This window comes from Tursiops truncatus, chromosome 1 (assembly GCF_011762595.2).
Source record: "Tursiops truncatus isolate mTurTru1 chromosome 1, mTurTru1.mat.Y, whole genome shotgun sequence".
NCBI lineage: Eukaryota > Metazoa > Chordata > Mammalia > Artiodactyla > Delphinidae > Tursiops > Tursiops truncatus.
This window is the reverse complement of record NC_047034.1, coordinates 14,275,560-14,300,303: the sequence shown is the minus strand read 5'-3', so window position 1 is coordinate 14,300,303 and position 24,744 is coordinate 14,275,560. Positions and strand designations below refer to the sequence as shown.

At 36.9% G+C, this 24,744-nt stretch overlaps 1 protein-coding gene across 1 annotated transcript in view; it reads left to right on the top strand.

The window, feature by feature from the left end:
• Positions 1-24,744, top strand: part of USH2A (usherin) — a 784,083-nt gene that overhangs the window by 442,535 nt on the left and 316,804 nt on the right. Inside the window, exon 37 of the mRNA XM_019920609.2 lies at positions 9,990-10,169. Within this exon, the coding sequence (XP_019776168.2) occupies positions 9,990-10,169 (180 nt within the window). The remainder of the gene's footprint in view (positions 1-9,989; positions 10,170-24,744) is intronic.

Here is a 24,744-nt window from a genome sequence, read left to right as displayed (position 1 = left end):
AAGCATCAACAACAGTACAGTGCAGCAATGTAAGATAGGGCTCCATCAATACAGTATTGTTTCCAACATACCCTGTTCCACTCTTTAAAGAGTTTACTCAAGAAAATCAATGTAAAAATTGTAAATCTCATTATTCAGGAAGGCAGACCATTTTTAAAAGGTTGTCACTTCAATTGTTTAATTCAGAGGATAGCAAACTTTTTCAGTAAAGGGCCACATAGTAAACACTTTAAATTTTACAGGCAACATGGTCTTACCATAACCGCTGAATTGTGCAGTTGTAACATGACAATGCCTAGACGTGTAATTTTCTGTGGTCTAATAAAACTTTATTTACAAGAACAGGTTTCTGGCCAGATTTGGCTTGTAGCCTGTAGATTGTGGATCCTCATTTATTTATAAATTTAAATACAATTCATATAGTTTCCTTGGATATTTCAACCCTCTCATGATTCTCTGGATTTCACAAAAATTATGCATGCTAACTTAAAAATTCATGTAATATAGAGTAATGGCATTCATGAAAATCCCACTACCTATAAGTAACTAATGTTAACAAATGACAAACATCATTTCAGACCTTTCTCAATTCATGACTGGTTTCTTGGTAGCAAGCAACAGAAACAACTCTGATTAATTAAGCCAAAAATGAATTATTGTAGGAGAACTGAGCAGTTCAAAAAGTGGACAAGAAAATGGCAGAGTCATACTTGTACAGAAACTACAAATAGCTTGGCCCAGACAAGCTCGTGCCTCAGGTTACAGACAGGAGGACACCCCCACTGGCAGCAGCAGCACCACCACTTAGCAGCCCTGGACAATTGCAGCTCTGCTTCTGCATTCTCAACAATTCTCGAGACAGCGAGAAGAAACCCTAACTGACCCTAAGCCATGCATTGTTTTGCCTCATCCTGCTTCTTGGTCCCAAGGTGGAAGCATCCAACTGGCAATCTTGTGGTCAAGTGCCCATGTGAGCTTTAGCTATCCTTTCATTTACCAAAATAATAATAATTAATTAAATTATATTTCTGATCATTTTCTCTCCACATCTCTATCATCTTGATCCACATCTCTGATTTCTTGATCTTTTTTCTTATGCATTGATGATGATTATCTCGAGGCTTTCCATCATGCTATTGATTTAGATTTTAGCTGTTGCTATTCTGTTCCTTGCTTTTTTCTCACTTGTCTATTAAATCCTTCATGATTTTTTTTTTCTAATTTCCAATTTGTTTCTCTGCCTCTGCAATATCCTTTTTTCATCTTATAGGGAATACATATCTTTTTTTTCCCCTGGAGCTGTGTGGTTGTCTTTTTATCTTGGGATCCTTTCTTTCCTTTTGGCTATATGTAAGCATATTTTGTATTTCTTCCTTCAAACTCATCTGGCTTATGCCTAGTATGGGCAGCTCGGTCCAGACTTTTCATTTGTTCTGACTGTGGTCCACGTCTTTTCTTTCTGGTGCTAGTTAGTCTTCCTTCAACCTAAACTTTGAGAACTGGGTGTTGCTGTTAATGTACTTGTCCGTAGCCTTGGAGTAAAGGTGGGAGGAATGGGATTGAAATAGAGGATATGGATGGATGCATTGAACAGGATTCTAGGACATCTAGTTTCTCTGTCTCTTCCGAGATCCCATTAACTGTCCTTTGAAGCAGCACCCCCTCCATTTATGCACATGCATCTCCCACTCCCGGGGACCTCAGCTTCTTCCCCCAACTCAGCACAAGCTTAGCAGGGTGGCCAGCCCTGACTCCTCTTCCTGTCTGTACAAACTCTACTCAGGTTCACTTCATTTCAAATTAGAGAAGATTCCTTGGTTTATATTTCTTTCTCCAGGAGCAAAATTAGGAACTTATTGTGAGATTTCAAAGTCAATGCCATTTATTTGTTCCTTTGCCTTTATATGTGCTCCAAGATTTTCAGCTGGTCTTGTTAATGTTGTTATTTTTGTTCTAATTTTTCCATGTTGTTAGGTATTTTGGAAAGGCAATTCTGTTGTACTAATTGATCTATTCTTCTCCAAAAACATAAACTTTTTGTTTGTTTGTTTGGGGTTTTTTGCTTTGGTTTTTTGTTTGTTTGTTTTTGTTTTTTTTCTTTCAAATGTTTATTTTATATTGGAGTATCGTTGATTTACAATGTTGTGTTAGTTTCAGGTGTACAGCAAAGTGATTCAGTTATACATACACATATATCTATTCTTTTTCAGCTCCTTTTCCCATATAGGTTATTATGGAATATTGAGTAGAGTTCCCTGTGCTGTACAGTAGGTCCTTTTTGATTATCTATTTTATATATAGTAATATGTATATGTTAATCCCAGCCTCCTAATTTATCCCTCCCCCCGTCTTTCCCCTTTGGTAACCATAAGTTCAAAAATATAAACCTTGAAAGTTCACAATTTATTCCTAAATCTCTTTCCAGCAAGGTGATTCATATCCGTAGCTTAGAACCTGTAACACACAGACTCTAAGATGGCATCTGATTATCTCCTCTTCCTGGTACTTACGCCTTTGTCTAATCCCCTCCCCTTGCATGTGGTCAAAACCTGTGACTTGTATTTAACCAATAGACTATGGCAAAAGGGGATGGGCTGTTAGTTCTGACAGTGATACCTAAGATTGTAAACCACCTTGCCAGGAGACTCTCTCCCTTGTGGGCTTTGATAAAGCAAGCAACCATGTTGGGGAGGCCCATGTGGGAAGGAATAAGGGCAGCCTCCAGGCAATAGCCAGCAAGAAAACGAGGCCCTCAGTTCCAACAGCCTGCAAGGAACTGAATGCTGCAACAACTACCTGAGCTGGAGGAGATCCTTCTCCAGTAGAACCTTGAGATAGGGCTATAGTCCAAGGCAACACCTTGTTTGCAGCCCTTTTGAGACCCTGAGCAAGAGGACCCAGCTAAGATCTGCCCAGACTCCTGACCCACAGAGACTATGAAATAAGGAGTGCATGTTGTTTTGAGCTGCTCAGTTTGTGCTAAGATGATGACACAGCAATAGATAACTAGCCCAGGAACACGTGACTCCATGACTGCAGTGAATAAAGCTGATAGAATCGCCAGCAAAACATGGCATAATTCTCACCCAAATACTGTGCTCCGAAAAATCCATGTTCTCCTTTAATGGAGGCTCTGTCTCAAGGATGTATCTAAGCATTGAAACTAAGATTCCAAACATTTCATTAAGAATTGGTGACTGACTCTGTTCTGTGATTGATGCTTGTTAAGTTCTCCATCTGATACCAGTGGTACTCAAGGCTCAGCATGGTCAGTGTGTTTAGTAAGGCTCTCCTACAACATCTTCTGTTCATTGATTAGTCAAGCTCATGTCTGTCCACTGTTTAGTTTGGAATCTAGAGACCACTTTCTGTGGGAGCGTATTTTCCCAAACGGCTCTTGGCTAATTGAGATAATGGCAATTGTTTGTTCATTTTGACCGTGTGTCCAAATGGGTGAAAAAAAAGGTTAAAGGAGAAAAAAAATCTGACTTTTCAGAGCACAACATAGTTGATAAAAATGGACCATACTTCCCTAATTTACCACACACATAATCAATCTCTGAATTCACTGTTTATATATAATTATTTTCTGATGTTAATAAAATAAGAGCATTTAGGAAATCTGACTGTGGTACATAGAGCAAACTTGATGAAAAGACACCATGCCCCAAAGGACTTTAAAAAATGGTATTTAAAATATTTAGAAGGGTAGTCATGCAACTTTGGTATACCCTTGCCCACACATTAAAACAAATCAAAACAAAACAGATAGATCCTTAATATCTACAGAACTGTCATTGCTCTTGTATGAGCACAGACTCAGGGCAAATGTTTCTGAAGCACCTTGTAGTGAATTGATGAAATACTCTATGTATTTATTCCCTGAACCACAATTGTCCTAACAGTAGAATGACAAATTTAAAAAGGAATCAAAGAAGTACGGCTTTTAATAGATGACAACTAATTAAACATCCCATTAGAGTAATTACAGTAATGGTAAAAGTATGATGCATTAATAGAACACTGTCCTCAGAGCCCTAAGTGCTTCACAGGGTTTTTTTTCTCTTTCAAAATGTTCTGTGGAGAAGGCAGCTATGTAGGTAGAGATCTATAAAGGTTTTCTACATTGGCAAAAACTTAAAGACAGGAATACGTCCTTTTACCTATATAGTAACTTAAACAAATACTTTCAGATTTCTACCAAAGTAAGATCTATTAGAATAATGAAGTCTGGAGGATGCATTTGCATCATGGGTAGAATAATTTGAAATAATCTCCTTAGAAAGAAGAAAAAAAAGGGACTTAAATATTAATATGTGTTACCTAGATGACCTAGAATTCTTAGCTCCCATTAAAGGGGCATTTTGGCCACATGGCCCTAATCTGTGATCTGCCATTCAATGTCTTTTGATTTGGGGATTGGCAGAATTCTGTAAAGATGAGGTGAGGCTGAACAACACTAAAATTGAGACCCCAATACAGGAAATAATATAGCATTTTCTTTTTCCAGCCAGAAGTGGGAAAATTAGTCAACACCTTTTCTACCATAAGGTGTAATTGGATTCAGAAAAAGGCTAACTTAAACAGGACCGGGTCTGACATGCAAAACCTCACACGATAACAAGAATGAGTTTGGTTTGTTCGCTGTCATTCCGTATTATGATCTTTGTCATGAGAATGGATTCATGTTGTGCCATTTTCTGTTCTTGTTACAATCTTTGTCACATGAATAAGATATCAGGATGTTAATGCCTGGCATACAGTCTTCTGTGTGTGATGATAGTTACAAGACTATGCTGACCTTTGCAGTATTATGTATTCTGATTGGCTGTTCATTTCACCTCTTTCCCACAAGTTAATAAGACTGTAAAAAGGAGAGAACTGAAACGGCCAGCCAGTTAAGTTACAGAATATTGAAAAGGTCAGAGCAGTACAGCACAGAGGAAAAAAAAAATTATGGAATATATGGTGCATTAAGATGCTTGTGACAATGATTATAACAAGAATCAGAAAGGATACCCATTTATGTTATTTCAATCTAGAGAACCCCACGGGATGATATTCCCGGAATAGCCATCACTTACGCATCTGTGAACCATACATGTGAAAATATCTGTTTATACTGGTTTTGGCTTAAAAACTAATTATATAGAAAATATCCTAGTATTCAGCAATAAGAACATTAAAAGTAAGATTTTAGCCTTAGAAATGGGCATTCATGTTGTTCACGTTTTAGTAGGTCTTTGTATTTGCAACTGAAGGAAAACTTCCTTACATGTGAAATCTGTTGGGCGTGTGAGATTTATTTCGATTGTTTCTTCATTTAACACTTTTTTTCCTCAAAATAAAATAGAAAAGTAGGACTGAAAGAATTAACCTTTTTGGAAGTCCTTTAGAAAGTGAAATATTCTGAAATAGCATTGAGGATTTTATTTTAAAATTTTGTGTGAGCTATATGAAATATGTTTCTTCCTTGTGATTGCATGATGCTGGCCAGTGTAAAAAGAATCCTTCCTTTCCACTGAATCCTCAGTGGAGAGAGAAAGAAAGGGAGAGAGACATTTAATTCAGAAATTCTTAAGTTATTGTTCTCAGGTGTGCAATAATGTTTATTCATTTTTTACACACTTCATGGTTTCATTTATTATAAAGTCTAGAATGAGCAAAAAAAATTTATTATCAAAATCAGAAATATATAGGTGCATATATGTCCATAATTATTATATATTCCCGATGGAATAACCTGTTATCATTTTTAAACGTCTCTCTTTATCCCTAATAACGGTTTTTGTCTAACGGTCTATTTTATCTGATATTGCTATAGCCAATTCTCTTAGGGTTGCTGTTTGCATGATATAGTTTTTCCTTTTCTTTCCTTTTTTTATTCATTTTAAAAATTATTTTTATGCATGTTTTAAGTTTTCTTATAGAACAACTGTACTAGATTTTGTAGTCTGTTAAGACAGTCTGGTTTAAAAGTCAGGTTTACACTTTCTAAAGATGCATTGTTTCACTAACAGAATAAACATTGTACAGCCCAAAGCTAGCATCTAAATGCATCATTAATAAGAATGTCAAATGCAACCTCATTATTTTTGCAAGCAAAGAAAATGAATTTTGATCTTTACTTTAAGACCACCTTGAACATGGGTCAAATAACTCTAAAATCAGTAGTTCTGCATACTTCAGAAGAATCTCCGTGTGATTCCTGATACCCTCTGATGTTATACTTCAGTAGTTCTGGAGTGGAACTCAGGTGTGTGAATGTTTATGAAGTACCCCCCAGGCGATTTTGACGTGGGTGGGCCCTGGAACACAGGTACAGACAGTCCCACTGTGTAAAGAGTTTAGTGCAATCCCCACTTAAAGCCCGATGGCACAGACCACAGCCAAAGAAGGTGGACGAGGGGGGGCTCTGGTTCCAGAACACAGAATCTTAACCGGGCCTGCGCCATCCACTGATACTCACAAATAGGGTCAGCGATGAGGCCGACCAGACAGGAGTGGTCACCTGTGATAGGACATGCTTATCGCTTGAGCATTTTCTAGCTTGATTCTTGAGGCTGAACCAGCAGGGCTGCCTTTTCCAGCCCACTGAAAACAAAGTTTATGCAGAGAAAAGTGGTAGAGCCCAACCCTCTCAAAAGGGAGGATCAGAGGACCTGCATTTTTAAGATTTTCCCCCCAATATTTAGGAGCCCAAATTGGGTAAGTTCAAAGGAAGGAAGAGAAGGCAGGGAGAATGAAGTGGAGAAGAGCTGAAACCTCTGGATCCTGTTCTGGTTTTGAATCTGGAGACTTTTGAGCTTCAGCAAGGGTTGAAATCCTGTCATTTGCTCCAGGTCTGTGAATTGAGTTGTATGTTAGTGGGGCTGAGAGAACATTTGACTCACTCAGCTGCATGCTTCCTGGAGATGTACATGTTCTTTTTTTCAGCTGAACGAAACGGTTATGTAATTGCATCCTTCTCATAATTATTGAGTAATTATATACTTCTTATAATTACTGAGTAATCATTGTTCTATAACTAGGACTTAATGTTACAACTAATTGTATAATTACCATGTATTAATGTTATCTGGGAAACTTAGAATAAAGTGGTACTTAATATATTTCCCCCTGCCATGCCATTTTCAAAGCTGGCAATAGTGTTCGTTTTACAGCCTGAAATTTGCTTCAAAGACAAACAAAATACAAGGGAAAAAACCGCACCAGTGTTTTCATAATAGATGTTAGCTCATTGAGCTTACGATTGCACCAGGCTTAAAATGTGTAAAACTGTATTCTCCTGGCTTATTTTTATAATTTTCATTGTTGTTTTGCAGCTTACCATCTTTTGTAAGATGTGTACAGTTAATACTACTTTAGAAGCAGTAGAGCATCTGTCTGGGTCTCCTGGGATAAACTGACCTTTTTGAAATTTTACAGCTGGGCATGTGACAATAGCAGCAATTGTTTCAGCTATAACTGAAAATGTTTTTAAGGAGCTGGGCATTATGGGAACTTGAGAAGATCTTCAGATGTGGATAATGAAATTTGTCTTAGACCATGGTTAGAAGGGATTCATATTAATCTTAACCAAGTTTCTTGAGTGTAGGAACTATGTCTTACTCGTTTGGTGCATACCGTTATCAGCACCTAGCAAAGTCTACTCCCTGCGTGCAGCTGGAGCTCAATAATCAAGTTGACCTGTTGTAAAGAATCTATGAAAGCTAGTGTAGCGTAATTTGGAAATGTCTTTTCAATGCATTAGGAAATTAGCAACAGCTACTTGTAGGTTTCATAACTTCTTCACATATATATTTGTGTTGTCTATTCAAATTTGGGGAACGTAAAACCATTCTTAAGCTGTGAATATGTCTTTATCTTGTTTTACCAAGCATGAATAGAAATTATTAGTCCCATGTTTTAGCCCATAAGTACCATTTATTTTCTTTGGAACAGACCAGTCCTTTGCCAATTTCAAGTTCAGAGTAATAAATTCTTGCACTAACTAGGGGTTTCTTCTGTTCATGAAAAACACTTAACCTACCTGTGTATTTTGCAGCAATAAAATTCTCAGCTAAGTTCTCCAACCCAAAGTTATTATAAGTATCTTTTTAAAAATTTGATATTTTTTTAAAGTTACCCTTACCCATGCTCATAACTAGATATGAGTTCCTCTTTTTATCATTTGATCTTTATTAATTTTAGAGTTTGAAATACAACCTGATGGAACAATTGCCCAGTGGTAGTGAATGAGATTAGTGTTGTTTTATTAATTGAAGAACCTTAGGATTTTGATTAATAATATATTGTTGGATGGATGTGGGGGGGGATATAGTAGGTAGGTAGTTGAGAAAGTAAAATACAGAGTGAATAATTCTTAATCACTTGCTAGTTCTAAACATCTGTCTGGAATGTATCTGCTGTATGGATTACAAGAAACAGTAGTATTCTTAGCTGCTGTTGATGAACATCTGCTGTAAAGAAATCCCACTTAACCTTGGTAATAACATGGCAATTGAAGGAGTACTCTCATTCCTAGTTCACAGAAGAAAAACCTGAGGTTCAGAAATATTAAGTAACTTACAAAGAGCACGCTGCTGAAGAATAAGGACAGGCTCAAATGCAGAAACTCTTTGATCACCAAATTTATGTACTTTCCTTTGCGCCATACTCTACTAAACTATGTAAAAATATACTATTTTTGTAAATACTGTAACTATTAAATTTTGTCTACTGTACAATGCAAGATCACTTTTCATATGTGACCATATTTTACCTTTTAACACATTTAAACAATAAAGATTATATCAGTATCCAGGGATCTTGAAAATATGCTTTCCCCTTGAAGTCCAGCATCATGTGCGTTTTCTGTTTGCTTATATTTTGTAGAATTTATGTGGGAAAAATTAAAGGTACATAGTAAAAAGTGTTTTGGCAAAGGAAGAACGCTACTTGAAGTAAATATTGCTATTCTTAATTATTTGTTCTGTGTTTTAAGAGTAAGTATAACTACATTTTACCAAATTAAGCAATATTTTGAAAAATTTGCCTCATGGAAACTTTTCAGGAAAGCATCTATCATAGAAAGTGAAATAAATGTTACAATACAGTTTTCGGTTGTAGCCCTATTTTTAAGCCTAATTTCTAACTCTCCTTAACCTTGAATGTAACCCAGTTGCCTAGAAGAGGGAGATAAAATATTGTTATCAGACAGCAGTATTTTCCTATGTCCTAGACATGCTAAGATTTGAGAATGGGTTTGCTGAAGTTTTGGAAGCATGGTAGTGGTAGGACGTGGTGATGCCTCGTTTATGGTGATTCTTATATACAGGTAGGCAACCTCTGCATTTACCCATAGAGCTAAAAAAATAGATCTTCTAATCAAAGTGGGCACATATTAACTTCCCATCCCTAGTGGCTTTTCAGGATATTTTGACCAAACCTGATTTAAAGAGGCATTAGATAGAAAGCGGTCAGCTCACCTTTCAAGCGAAATGAGCAGAAAATACACCAATTGATAATAAATGAAACATATGACACGTGCATTTGCGTGTACTGTTTATATCCAGAACCATTCCATTTGGGGGAAAAGAGTATGACTTCTTTCCAGTCCGCACATCAAAGAAAATTCAAGGATTTAAAAAAAAATCTCAAACAATTGTAAATAATCCATTAAGTGATCAATTTATATATCTGCCCGTAGTTTTACTTATAGGCCTGATACTTGTGGTTAGGTTTCATACTGTCTTAGACTATCAGTCCAGTTATTTCAATCCCTGTGCTAAATAGATTAGAAAACATAATATTAACTGAGGTAACACTTCGTTCACAAAATAATAAAAGTATGCATGTTGATAATAGCACATGTAATGTCTCTCGGGGCATTGATATATAGTTCTGTTTAGTACTGTATATTTAGAAACCCAAGAAAATATTCAAATAATAGCAGGAAAGAATCCCTAAGTATGCACCAATTTAAATATTTTTCTTTTTTTAATCAGCAGACGACAACTACACTCTTCTGAATGGCACACAAGTCATGTACAGTGGTGAAGAGACCAGCCTTTCGGTGCTCATCGATGGGTTGGTTCCTTTTACTAACTATACAGTACAAGTGAATGTTTCAAATAGCCAAGGCAGCTTGATAAGTGATCCCGTAATGATTTCAATGCCGCCAGGGGGTAAGTCTATGAACAACGTTGGTATCTAAATGTATATAAATGCCCTAGAACTAAGTCTCCACTGAACACCTTGTTTATTGTTAGAATTAACTTTTTTTAGAACTTAGAGTCTCAGTTGTATTTCTGGTTGTTTTTGTTCTTGTTTGTTCTATTGAGACCCTTTTATTGATGTTGTTTCATTGAGACCACTTTCATCTCGCACTGAGTCTACATGTATGTGTATGTACACACACATGTGTCTCTTGCTTTTGCATGTTAAGAAGACTGGGAAATGCTTTTTTGTCTGAGACTTCATTTAGATTCAAAATTTATGTTTTCCATTTGTGGTTTAATTTTCTCATACAAGTGGTTCTCATTCCTGGTTTTTTGTAGAACTAGTTTAGAAGTATATCTAAACCTCTCATTTGACAGAAAAAAAAAAAAGGCAGAGTGAGGGTAATAGAATAGGAAAACTCTATTCACACCACTGGAAAAACACCTTTAAATTCCATGTCCTAATGATTAGAGTTCAATAGCGTCATTTTCACATGTGAAATGTGACACAATCTGGCTATTTTTAACTATTTCTATGAAAAAAGATTGACTTATTCAGAATTATTGTGATGTGCAGTCAACTCCACCCTTGTTCTAACTATTCATGGGAACTAATTATTAAGAAGAAAAATCTCCCTTAGATTGATATGTACAGCCCTTGAACAGAAAGCATGCCTCAAACTAATAAGAACACGATTCTCGATTTGGTGTTTAGAACTGTATGTTTTTTGAAAATACCAAAGGAAAAGGACCCTAGGACACCCAGTGTCGGCCTGTAGCCCAGCTTCAGGATCCAGTGTGTTCTGTACTAAAGGATAATGTCCTTACCACATTAAGAGCATTCTGCAGGGCTGGATAAAATCCCTCTCCAGTCGTAAAGAGCATAAGAGCAACAAAGGTCTCATCACCAGAGGAAAATAAGGGTTAATCTACAATTCGTATGGAACCCCTCTTCCGAGGAAGAATTCATTACCTGCTGTGTCATAAAAACCACTCACTATTATCTACCTTTTACGACATTATAAGAATTAATGAATGGATATTTACCAAACAATTGAAACTCTAAATGGCTGAAGCCACATTGTTTAAGAAAAGAACACTTTGAAAGCGACTTTTGGGGCAGATCAACTCAGTTGCGTATTGTATGAACAAATAATAAAGAAGGGAATTGAATTTAGGTGGGTGCCTGTTTAAGAACTGAGACCAAAAAATCAAAACAAAACAAAAGAAACTTTGGGTATTCCTATCTTCATTTTTCACTGTAACCCAATATGCTTGAAGGGATAAAAAATTGGGATGACTCTATACCTTAATATATAAAACCCCTTGTTTATATTTAGGTATTAAAGAGTGATTAGTGCTTTAATGGAGATTTTTCCGTGGCATAGTGACATCTTAACAGAATACGTGGCATATTTGAGTTACATACTCATTTTCTGGCTAAACACTGATTTAGATAGTTTGTAATTTACAGCAATTTACATTGCATTCATAAAAGGGGTGAATTTAATCCATTGTCTGTATGTTTAGGAATGTATGGCCTAATAATTTATAATATATGCGTGTGTGTATCTACGATTCAGTTAAACACAGCAAGCTGCCATTATTAACTCAATATACACTGTGCGAATATGTCTGTCAGTGGGTTAGTAGAAGGGTTAATATTGTGCAAACAGGAGGAAACTGAATATTGTTTTACGGTGGTACAGTTGGACTGAAGTCAACTGCTGAGTCTTATCTTCATCTCTGCTCTGTGGTTGCTTACCCATGTCATTATCATAATGCTCCGGAAGCCAGCACTCTCTGGGCCTCATGCGATCGTTCACTTCATGTCCTCAGAAATCCAGAATTTGGGAGATGGCCCTTCACCAAAAGAGGAAGCAGAATGTCTTCAAAGACAGACAGTGATTTCCTCAAGTTTATTACAGCCATTAGGACATACTTCTTTTCATCGTTAGATTGTTGTTGATTACAATTAGGAAACTTACAGCTTCGAAATTATCTTTTTTATGACCTTGTGGCAGTTTAAAGGTGATACCTCATTGATTAAATAGGTTTTAGTTCATGCTTCCTTTTACTTAATGATCTGAAAACATATTATCCTGATTTACACATAAAATCATGCTGAAAAGCATGTGGCATTCACTAGAATATGTGTGTTTAAGTAGAATTAAATTAGTACTGAGAGTTATTAAAGAAATCTTCCATGCCTTTATCCAGTGGACTGTGTTTCATACTGAAATGAATAATAAATGAACCGACGCACAGAAGCGAACCAACTTATGGGCAGAGAAAGTTCTATATGCTATTTACTTTTCCATTATATTTGGATTGTTATCATTATTGCCATTTCCTCGATTTCAGTATTAGATCTTTTTTATGGTGATGTTGAATTCCTACTATCTTTCAATGCTGAGTTATGCAAGATCTGTAATAACACCCTTAGCTATGTTTTCTTTCTAGTGTAGTTTAAAAACATAAGAATAGAAAGTCTAGGCAAGGCAGAACTGCTAATTGTTTTTCTTTATCAAGTGTTTGCTCTCAAATGTGGCTCAGAAAAACTTCTTTTACCCCCTGCATCTGGCCAAGTCCTACTCATGTTTTAGGTTTCAACTTGGAAGTCAATCCATCGGGAAGTCATCTTTTACCAACCAAGGCTGAGATAGGGCCCTTCTGTATCCCCAAGTTCAATCACATTATATTGAAATTGCCTGTCTCATCTGACTGTCACAGTCACTGGTTATAAGAACCCACACAGCAGGGACTATTTCTTATTCACATTTTTACCTTCAATGCCTAGACCAAACCTGACACATGGTAGGTGCATAATGAACAATTAGTGAGTGAATGAGTAAATAAATAAATCAGTCGAGATAGCTTAATTACCAGTTTTAAGTTGTAAGCTTATCATTGTTCAGGCCTGCTCAGACCTCATCTTCTACGTGAGCAACCTTATAGCCAGCTGTGGAGAAGGTGACCTCCTCTGTATAAAATTGTCCAGTGCAGAAATGTTGCGGCCATGCAGATGTAATTGTTAGCCCAGACTATAAGAAGGGCAGGAGTATTAGAAGTAAGAAATATTCTCAAATTGTACTAACTCATCACTCTGGTTCCTTTCCTATTGTAGTTACTTTACTTAGGTAAACATAGGATAACAGACGTTGGTTAACACTGGAATTTGGGAGAGGTAAGGGGACATAGCACAAAGAATTTTACCCTGGTACATCATCTCTTAGTTAATGGTTATGAAACATCTTATTTGATACTAGCTCTCTCTGTTTTCTTCTGATGAGAAAAATGATGAGTAACGTGCAGTTTTGTGTCTGCCAATTATACCTCAATAAGGCTGCGGAAAAGAAGTCCAACAATACCTAATTTCAAACCCTCGTTAGTTCTGTCAGATCTTCCTTGTTTCGTTCATGTTGTTTAATCAAATTAATCATATTAAAAAAATAAAAGTCTTAACTTTGACCAAAGAAAAGGAAAATATGATTAAACAATATGATAAACGCAAGTTATTCTGAAGATGGAAATTAAGACAAGTGAGATCATGAGACCAATAGCTCAGCACATAGAAGGACAGAGGCAAATCCCTATAGCTTGCATTTTTTATTTTAAAAATTCACTTGAAATATTATTTGGTCCACTGGAGGAGTTTGGTCTTTTGTTTTGTTTTCTTCTTCAATTATGTAGCGTATCCTTACCCACTTGTGTGTACTCAGGCTTTTGTATTTCTACAATTACTATATTTTTAGGTTGTTTGTAATAGCGTAATGCTCCTATTTACCACTAAGATACTCTTAGAAATGAAGACTATATTGAATCCAAGCTCTTGAATAGCATTATACTGCAAGTTCAAAAGTTCCAGGAAAAGAATTAAAAAAATAAAACAGACTCCAAATGTTAATCCATAAATATGAAACTTTCTTACGACCTTTACCCCTTCAAGGTCTGGAGTTACTAATGGGGTTAGGACTTCAACTCTTAATGGGGCTCAGTGCATTAGTGTTTTGTATGCATGGAATTCAGCATTCAGTTTAATAAGTGGTTGACATTGCTGATGTCCCTTAATTTGCTTAAATCTAATTGGCTCTTTTATCAGTCAAACCTGTATGGATTGGCAATTGATCAGAAAGGGTCAGCCATGACTCTGCATGTAGTTAAACGATGGAACCACTAGTTAAAGTCACAGTTGCATGATAATAGGCAAGGAAGAACAAATGAGCTTAGAGGAAGAAGCCAAAGAAGCTTAGAAGTTTTGCAGGATCTTCAAGTTCAGAACAAAGGCATTGAAGAGTATATAAATTTTAAATACACTGCATTTTGCCTCCAGACTTAAACCTTTTTTTCCAGATGAACTGAAATCTTGTCTGAAACTGTCTTTGTTACATCAAAGAACTACTCAGAAAGCTAAAAGAGACAGAAGAAGCATAAAAGGGCATAGTTTAAAATGATTAGTGACAAATTCCATACTGACGGGCTAGAAACAGATTTTTTATGAAAGTTTTCTATTTTTCCAAAAGAAATATTTTTCTTCTGTTTATCTTTTTCTCAACTGCTTTATTGTCACAGTGAAAGGAGCTCGGAACTTAATCCAGTTTTCTGTGACAGTAAACAATTTGTCATTTACACCTTAAAATTGGTAAGAATTATTATAATCTACAAACTTCATAAAAATACTAGGCTTGAGGAATGTACTCCTTTTCCAACGATGTGATATTAGAAAAGCAAACACTAAAAGAAGCAAAATGGTTGTGAGTGGTTTCTTAGAGTTTATTTAATTTCTCTCTCCTTGTCTTGACCTCCCCTCCAACCTAAAACATCCATGAAAGAAAAGGAGTGAAATCCATTTGGAATTAACACTTAGACACATTGTAAAAGCATAGACTTTGGAATCCTGCAAACCTGGATTTGATTCCCCTTCTTTCATTCGCTGGCTGAGGGACTACAAGCGAATCCACAGGCCTCTCTAAGCTTCATTTTGTTCCTCTGTTAAACAGGCGTGATGATAATTACCACCTGATAGAGGATTAAACAGCAGTTTATGTAGCACGCTCAGCACAGTGCCTGTCTTGATGAATATTTGGTGCTTGCTATTTTCTTTGTTCCTACTAGGACTCTTTTCTGGCCTCTTGCAATATTGTGATCTAAAGTAAGAAATATATAAGTGGGCTTGGTACCTGTTTCTGGCACAGAGCTCCTAAATCCCTTGGAATTTCCTAAGCACAGAGAGCCATAAAAGTCTCTTTTGTTATGCTGATGAGATGCGTTCTGGAAAGCGCCCAAGGACAGAGGCGTGTTGCCAGAGGAGCCGACCACGTGGTTAGAAGATTGGAACTTTCAATCCCACCCACTCCTGACCTCTTGGGAGGGGAGAGGGACTTGAGATTGAGTTCAGTCCCAAATGGCCAATGAGTTAATCAGTCACGCCGCTGTGATGAAGCCTCCATAAAAACCCAAAAGGATGGGGTTCCGAGAGCTTCCAGATTGGTGAATACGTGGATATTGGGGAGAGTGGGGAGTTCAGCAGGGCATGGAAGCTCCGCGCCGTTCCCCACATTCTTTGCCCTGGTGTCTCTTCCATCCGGCTATTCCTGAGTTGTATCCTTTGTAATAAATCAGAAACCTAGTGAGTAAAAGGATCTCCTGAGTTCTGTGAGCCACTCTAGCAAATTAACAGAACCCAAAAAGGGGATTGTGGGGACCTGATTTATAGCCGAAGTATAGGTAACAACCTTGACTTGCCATCCTGAGTTGGAGGGGGATCATTGGAACCTTCCATTTGGTCAGAAGCACAGGTAACAGTCTAGGCTGTGAATGGCATTAGAGGTGGCAGGCAGGGGGACTGGAAACGAGCAGTCTTGCGGGACTGAGCCCTTTCCCTGTGGAATCTGATGCTATCTTCCGGTTGATAGTGTCAGAATTGAGCTGAATTGTAGGACACTCAGCTAGTGTCCAGAGCTTGGCTTAGTGACATGCGGGAAACCACCCCGCCCCCCAAACACTTTGGGATTGAGTGTGCAGAACCCTTTTACCTCCAAAGGCTGGAAAATGCCCTGGAGGGAGGGCAAGTGAAAATCACAGTTTTTGACACATGCTGGGGAGACCAGGATAATTTTGTCTGGCTACATCTCTATCCCTTCCTACTTTAAGCCCTCAGAGTGACATAGGTGACATAAATGTGGCCAGCCCAATAGCCCTGCTCAGGGGTGGTTGTGATGTGTATTGGATGATGAAGCAAGAAGGATGAGAAGTGATTTTCCGTTTGAAATAGCTTAAATATCTACCTCTATGACCTCCGGATCATAATTTTCAAGTGAGTTTTTACATCAAACCCTCATTGCTTATCTTGGGATTTCAACGGGCAGAAAAGCAGCACATTTTTTCTTGATAGATTTCTCTTCTGTATTCATACTGAGCCACTTATTAAATTCAATTTTTCGGATTACTTTTTCATTTCCATTATATGTATATTTTTATTCATAAATAAATGCTTTCGTAACTTTGTTAATGCTAGGACAAGAGAGAAGAATTTTTTTGGTAATGTTTTTTCACCTTTTCCAAATTTTCCTCACATACATCTTTTTTAAAAAGTTAAATCTTGGAATTTATTTCATTTTCAAAAATGAAAAAAAAAAGTTTATTTCATTTTTCACCAAATAGGAAAGCATAGTAATTGTTCAGTAAATGCACTTTTGAACAACTAAGTGAAATATTTGCTTTTTAAAATGTAACATATATTTTTTGCCCAATAATATTGCTAAAAGAATAATGTCACCCACTGATTTTTCAGAGATCAAACTGCTGGATTAATTTTCTTTTAGATTTTAAAAGACTGGAATTCTCTTTCAGTTATGTATTACTGTGTACTCAAACCATCTCAAAGACTTAGCAATTTAATAAATACAGCCACTCTATTATTTCTCATGATTGTAGGTAGTTGTCATTTGGGGAAAATACAACTAAGTCTACTGGTGACCGCAAAACTTAGCCTTTGGACTGAAACAGTTGACTGTCCTTCCTGGTATGTTACAGAGTAAATGGAAATTTTTTTATTAATCCAGCAAGTCAGTTAAGAGTAGGTAGGTCAAGAGAGTACCAACTATGCAACAGAAGGAAAGGAAATGCTTTAAAGGAAGCAGAATGATGATTGCCCTGGGAGCAGCCTACACTCTTAGGAGGGGTGGGGCAGTGCTATCAAATCTCTTAGGTTAAATGTTACAATAGCTTTGCCTTTAAACAAAAGAAAAGAAAGGAAAAATAAATCATTGACTATAGTCCTTCAATTGATTAGGGACTGAGTCTCAGACTTGTGGTATGACTTGCACAGTAAACTTATTTTTCTCCTTCACTTTCTAAAGGAAAGAACTGAATTTTCTTTCCTTTTTTCTCATCTCACCTGAAAGCCCTAAGACCTCAGGGGAGTGGACGGTAGGTAGCGCTATGGAGCAACTATAGGGAAAAAGATGTCATTTTTGAGAGGATGCCCAAGAGAATTAGGAGCAATTAGGAGCTCAAAAATCAGGGGTAGGCCAAAAAATAAATAAGTAAACAAGAGTTGCAAATTCAAGCTTCATTTTATCTTACACTTTCTCTGTAGCTGTAGCAATGAGAAGTATAAAATATTGCCATGCCTTTTCAAATCTGTTCAGTACAACGTCAAGATGCTATTTTGGGGTTTTTTTTTAAATGAAATTAATAATCCCCCAAAATGTAAAAGTTTGCTTGCAGTGTGCACATATAGATACCATTAGCACATGTTTTGCGTTTTTCATCTGCTCTGAATCTACTTTAATTATTTGCAAGATGTAAGTTGAAACTTCAAGGTGCAAGTGGCCAGGAGATACTTAAAAATGGAAAGAATGCAAAGGGCTCTAAATTAAAAAAAAATAAGCTGTAGGTTAGAAATTGAAATAAACAAAAGGCCAAGATGGTATCTTACCTTATACAGAGGGCAGAAGGAAAGATGAGTTTAGCTGCCTTTTATGATGTAAAAGCCACAGTGAAGACGTAGGATTGTGGGGAATAGCATTCGATACAAGAGCATTCTACAGCATAAACACACGGTTTGTCTTTACCTTCAACATATTAAAAGCTACACGATTTATATTACAACCAGTTCATATGAATCTTTACAACAGTTGTACAGAATGTTCTACTTCTGTGTGTGTCTTCCAAATGTGCTCTTTTTCCCCTGGAAAAATCAACCCATTCAAAGTGATGAGAGAGGCAAATTCAATGAATAAAAAGTCTCTAAATTCTTAGTAAAAGAAACAGTGTGCTTTTGGAAACACATACCAGGGCCATTTAGTTGAACCTGTGCTTTCTCCCAAGTAGAAGAATAAAACCAAATGTATAGCTGCCCCTATTTATAACTGTCTTAAACAAGCTCTCATCCCTTTGTGAAAAACCTTACCTTTATCTTCTTAGAACTGATAGTTTACTTACCCTGCTCTGTGTCTCCGTGTGTGTTTGTAAAATTACATAAGCCAAAGAGAAGGAAGCATTTCTATTTTACAACTTGTGGAATTTTCCTCACTTTCCATATTCACCATCTTGGCAACGAACGTCCTGCTTATAAAAACACAGAAAGAAACTAACTTCTGAGCCAGGAAGAAGACGAGGGAACTTTGAAGTGTGCTTGCTGTGGACTCAACAAGCCTCTAGCAAAGGGCTGCCAGCCTCCCACATTTGCATACTCTCCTGTGGTTTGTATAGAAACACACAGGCCCACACATACAATTAAGTGCCATCTTTGGAGCATCCTGGCGCAAGAGAGAGACGAAAAAAAAAAAAAAATCACACTTCTACTTTACCAGGGGAGAGGGATGGGAAATATCCCTTTAAGTTCCATTGATATTGAAAGATCATATTTTTAAAAAGAATAAGTACAATTCCCCTTTCTGTTTTTTATTTTTCTCTTGGAATAAAGGTTTATCTATAACTTTAAGGTTAAAAAAAATCATGTCTGTCTGACTGGCTCTGCAGTTTGAAAGCAACTTGAAGTTTTATTTGAATTCTTATAGTGCCCTGAAGAAAGTTTTGCTTTTTTTAAAAAAAATAATCTCTTACTCTTTTCTTTTTCCTTTGTTATCATAGATGGACTCTATGCCTGTCTTGCATAAAATTCTTTGAGCATTTACCTGTCTGCATAAGTTTTTTTTTTACATCTTTATTGGAGTATAATTGCTTTACAATGGTGTGTTAGTTTCTGCTTTAGAACAAAGTGAATCAGTTACACATATACATATGTCCCCATATCTCTTCCCTCTTGCGTCTCCCTCCCTCCCTCCCAACCTCCCTATCCCACCCCTGTGCTATGTGACCCCTCTAGGTGGTCACAAAACACCGAGCTGATCTCCCTGTGCTATGCGGCTGCTTCCCACTAGCTATCTATTTTACGTTTGGTAGTGTATATATGTCCGTGCTACTCTCTCGCTTTGTCACAGCTTACCCTTCCCCCTCCCCATATCCTCAAGTCCATTCTCTAGTAGGTCTATGTCTTTATTCCTGTCTTACCCCTAGGTTCTTCATGACATTTTTTTTTCTTAAATTCCATATATATGTGTTAGCATACGGTATTTGTCTTTCTCTTTCTGACTTACTTCACTCTGTATGACAGACTCTAGGTCCATCCACCTCATTACAAATAGCTCAATTTCATTTCTTTTAACGGCTGAGTAATATTCCATTGTATATACGTGCCACATCTTCTTTATCCATTCAGCCGATGATGGGCACTTAGGCTGTTTCCATCTCTGGGCTATTGTAAATAGAGCTGCAATGAACATTTTGGTACATGACTCTTTTTGAATTATGGTTTTCTCAGGTATATGCCCAGTAGTGGGATTGCTGGGTCACATGGTAGTTCTATTTGTAGTTTTTTAAGGAACCTCCATACTGTTCTCCATAGTGGCTGTACCAATTCACATTCCCACCAGCAGTACAAGAGTGTTCCCTTTTCTCCACACCCTCTCCAGCATTTATTGTTTCTAGATTTTTTGATGCTGGCCATTCTGACCGGTCTGAGATGATATCTCATTGTAGTTTTGATTTGCATATCTCTAATGATTAATGATGTTGAGCATTCCTTCATGTGTTTGTTGGCAGTCTGTATATCTTCTTTGGAGAAATGTCTATTTAGGTCTTCTGCCCAATTGGGGATTGGGTTGTTTGTTTTCTTGTTATTGAACTGCATGAGCTGCTTATAAATTTTGGAGATTAATCCTTTGTCAGTTGCTTCATTTGCAAATATTTTCTCCCATTCTGAGGGTTGTCTTTTGGTCTGGTATATGGTTTCCTTTGCCGTGCAAAAGCTTTGAAGTTTCATTAGATCCCTTTTGTTTATTTTTGTTTTTATTTCCATTTCTCTAGGAGGTGGGTCAAAAAGGATCTTGCTGTGATTTATGTCATAGAGTGTTCTGCCTATGTTTTCCTCTAAGAGTTTGATAGTTTCTGGCCTTATATTTAGGTCTTTAATCCCTTTTGAGCTTATTTTTGTGTATGGTGTTAGGGAGTGATCTAATCTCATACTTTTACATGCACCTGTCAAGTTTTCCCAGCACCACTTATTGAAGAGGCTATCCTTTCTCCACTGTACATTCCTGCCTCCTTTATCAAAAATAAGGTGACCATATGTGCATGGGTTTATCTCTGGGCTTTCTATCCTGTTCCATTGCTCTGTCTTTCTGTTTTTGAGCCAGTACCATACTGTCTTGATTACTGTAGCTTTGTAGTATAGTCTGAAGTCAGGGAGCCTGATTCCTCCAGCTCCGTTTTTCGTTCTGAAGATTGCTTTGGCTATTCGGGGTCTTTTGTGTTTCCATACAAATTGTGAAATATTTTGTTCTAGTTCTGTAAAAAATGCCAGTGGTAGTTTGATAGGGATTGCATTGAATCTGTAGATTGCTTTGGGTAGTAGAGTCATTTTCACAATGTTGATTCTTCCAATCCAAGAACATGTTATATCTCTCCATGTATTTGAATCATCTTTAACTTCTTTCATCAGTGTCTTATAACTTTCTGCATACAGGTCTTTTGTCTCCTTAGGTAGGTTTTCTCCTAGATATTTTATTCTTTTTGTTGCAATGGTAAATGGGAGTGTTTTCTTAATTTCTCTTTCTGATTTTTCATCATTAGTATATAGGAATGCAAGAGATTTCTGTGCATTAATTTTGTATCCTGCTACTTTACCAAATTCATTGATTAGCTCTAGTAGTTTTCTGGTAGCATCTTTAGGATTCTCTATGTATAGTATCATGTCATCTGCAAACAGTGACAGCTTTACTTCTTCTTTTCCGATTTGGATTCCTTTTATTTCCTTTTCGTCTCTGATTGCTGTGGCTAAAACTTCCAAAACTATGTTGAACAAGAGTGATGAGAGTGGGCAACCTTGTCTTGTTCCTGATCTTAGTGGAAATGGTTTCAGTTTTTCACCACTGAGAATGGTGTTGGCTGTGGGTTTGTCATATATGGCCTTTATTATGTTGAGGTAAGTTCCCTCTATGCCTACTTTCTGCAGGGTTTTTATCATAAATGGGTTTTGAATTTTGTTGAAAGCTTTCTCTGCATCTATTGAGATTATCATATGGCTTTTCTACTTCAATTTGTTAATATGGTGTATCACGTTGATTGATTTGCATATATTGAAGGATCCTTGCATTCCTGGAATAAACCCCACTTGATCATGGTGTATGATCCTTTTAATGGGCTGTTGGATTCTGTTTGCTAGTATTTTGTTGAGGATTTTTGCATCTACGTTCATCAGTGATATTGGCCTGTAGTTTTCTTTCTTTGTGACATCCTTGTCTAGTTTTGGTATCAAGGTGATGGTGGCCTCGTAGAATGAGTTTGGGAGTGTTCCTCCCTCTGCTATATTTTGGAAGAGTTTGAGAAGGATAGGTGTTAGCTCTTCTCTAAATGTTTGATAGAATTCGCCTGTGAAGCCATCTGGTCCTGGGCTTTTGTTTGTTGGAAGATTTTTAATCACAGTTTCAATTTCAGTGCTTGTGATTGGTCTGTTCATATTTTCTGTTTCTTCCTGATTCAGTCTTGGCAGGTTGTGCATTTCTCAGAATTTGTCCATTTCTTCCAGGTTGTCCATTTTATTGGCATAGAGTTGCTTGTAGTAATCTCTCATGATCTTTTGTATCTCTGCAGTGTCAGTTGTTACTTCTCCTTTTTCATTTCTAATTCTATTGATTTGAGTCTTCTCCCTTTCTTTCTTGATGAGTCTGGCTCATGGTTTATCACTTTTGTTTATCTTCTCAAAGAACCAGCTTTCAGTTTTATTGATCTTTGCTATCAATTTCCTTCATTTCTTTTTCATTTATTTCTGATCTGATTTTTATGATTTCTTTCCTTCTGATAACTTTGGGGGTTTTTTGTTCTTCTTTCTCTAATTGCTTTAGGTGCAAATTTAGGTTGTTTATTCGAGACGTTTCCTGTTTCTTAAGGTAGGATTGTATTGCTATAAACTTCCCTCTTAGAACTGCTTTTGCTGCATCCCATAGGTTTTGGGTCATCATGTCTCCATTGTCATTTGTTTCTAGGTATTTTTAAATTTCCTCTTTGATTTCTTCAGTGATCACTTAGTTATTAAGTAGTGTATTGTTTAGCCTCCATGTGTTTGTATTTTTTACGTATCTTTTCCTGTAATTGATATCTAGTCTCATAGCATTGTGGTCGGAAAAGATACCTGATACAATTTCAATTTTCTTAAATTTACCAAGGCTTGATTTGTGACCCAAGATATGATCTATCCTGGAGAATGTTCCATGGGCACTTGAGAAAAATGTGTATTCTGTTATTTTTGGATGGAGTGTCCTATAAATATCAATTAAGCCCATCTTGTTTAATGTATCATTTAAAGCTTGTGTTTCCTTATTTATTTGCATTTTGGATGACCTGTCCATTGGTTATAGTGGCGTGTTAAAGTCCCCCAAAAATGAATGTGTTACTGTCGATTTCCCCTTTTATGGCTGTTAGTATTTGCCTTATGTATTGAGGTGCTCCTATGTTGGGTGCATAAATATTTACCATTGTTATATCTTCTTCTTGGATTGATCCTTTGATCGTTATGTAGTGTCCTTCTTTGTCTCTTTTAATAGTCCTTATTTTAAAGTCTATTTTGTCTGATATGAGAATTGCTACTCCAGCTTTCTTTTGGTTTCCATTTGCATGGAATATCTTTTTCCATCCCCTTACTTTCAGTCTGTATGTGTCTCTAGGTCTGAAGTGGGTTTCTTGTAGACAGCATGTATATGGGTCTTGTTTTTGTATCCATTCAGCCAATCTGTGTCTTTTGGTGGGAGCATTTAGTCTGTTTACATTTAAGGTAATTATCTATATGTATGTTCCTATTCCCATTTTCTAAATTGTTTTGGGTTCTTTATTGTAGGCCTCTTCTTTCTCTTGTGTTTCTTGCCTAGAGAAATTCCTTTAGCATTTGTTGTAAAGCTGGTTTGGTGGTGCTGAACTCTCAGCTTTTGCTTGTCTGTAAAGGTTTTAATTTCTCCATCAAATCTGAATGAGATCCTTGCTGGGTAGAGTAATCTTGGTTGCAGGATTTTCTCCTTCATCACTTTAAATATGTCCTGCCACTCCCTTCTGGCTTGCAGAGTTTCTGCTGAAACATCAGCTGTTAACCTTATCGGGATTCCCTTGTGTGTTATTTGTTGTTTTTCTCTTGCTGCTTTTCATATACTTTCTTTGTATTTAATTTTTGACAGTTTGATTTTATGTGTCTTGGCGTATTTCTCCTTGGATTTATCCTGTATGGGACTCTCTGTGCTTCCTGGACTTGATTAACTATTTCCTTTCCCATATTACGGAAGTTTTCAACTATAATCTCTTCAAATATTTTCTCAGTCCCTTTCTTTTTCTCTTCTTCTTCTGGCACCCCTATAATTCGAATATTGGTGTGTTTAATGTTGTCCCAGAGGTCTCTGAGACTGTCCTCAGTTCTTTTCATTCTTTTTTCTTTATTCTGCTCTGCAGTAGTTATTTCCACTATTTTATCTTGCAGGTCACTTATCCGTTCTTCTGCCTCAGTTATTCTGCTATTGATCCCATCTAGAGTATTTTTCATTTCATTTATTGTATTGTTCATCGTTGTTTGTTTCATCTTTAGTTCTTCTAGGTCCTTGTTAAATGTTTCTTGCATTTTGTCTATTTTATTTCCAAGATTTCGGATCATCCTTACTATCATTATTCTGAATTCTTTTTCAGGTAGACTGCCTATTTCCTCTTAATTTGTTAGGTCTGGTGGGTTTTTATCTTGCTCCTTCATCTGTTGTGTGTTTTTCTGTCTTCTCATTTTGTTTATCTTACTGTTTTGGGGGTCTCCTTTTTGCAGGCTGCAGGTTCGTAGTTCCTGTTGTTTTTGGTGTCTGTCCCCAGTGGCTAAGGTTGGTTCAGTGGGTTGTGTAGGCTTCCTGGTGGAGGGGACTAGTGCCTGTGTTCTGGTGGATGAGGCTGGATCTTGTCTCTCTGGTGGGCAGGTCCACGTCTGGTGGTGTGTTTTGGGGTGTCTGTGCACTTA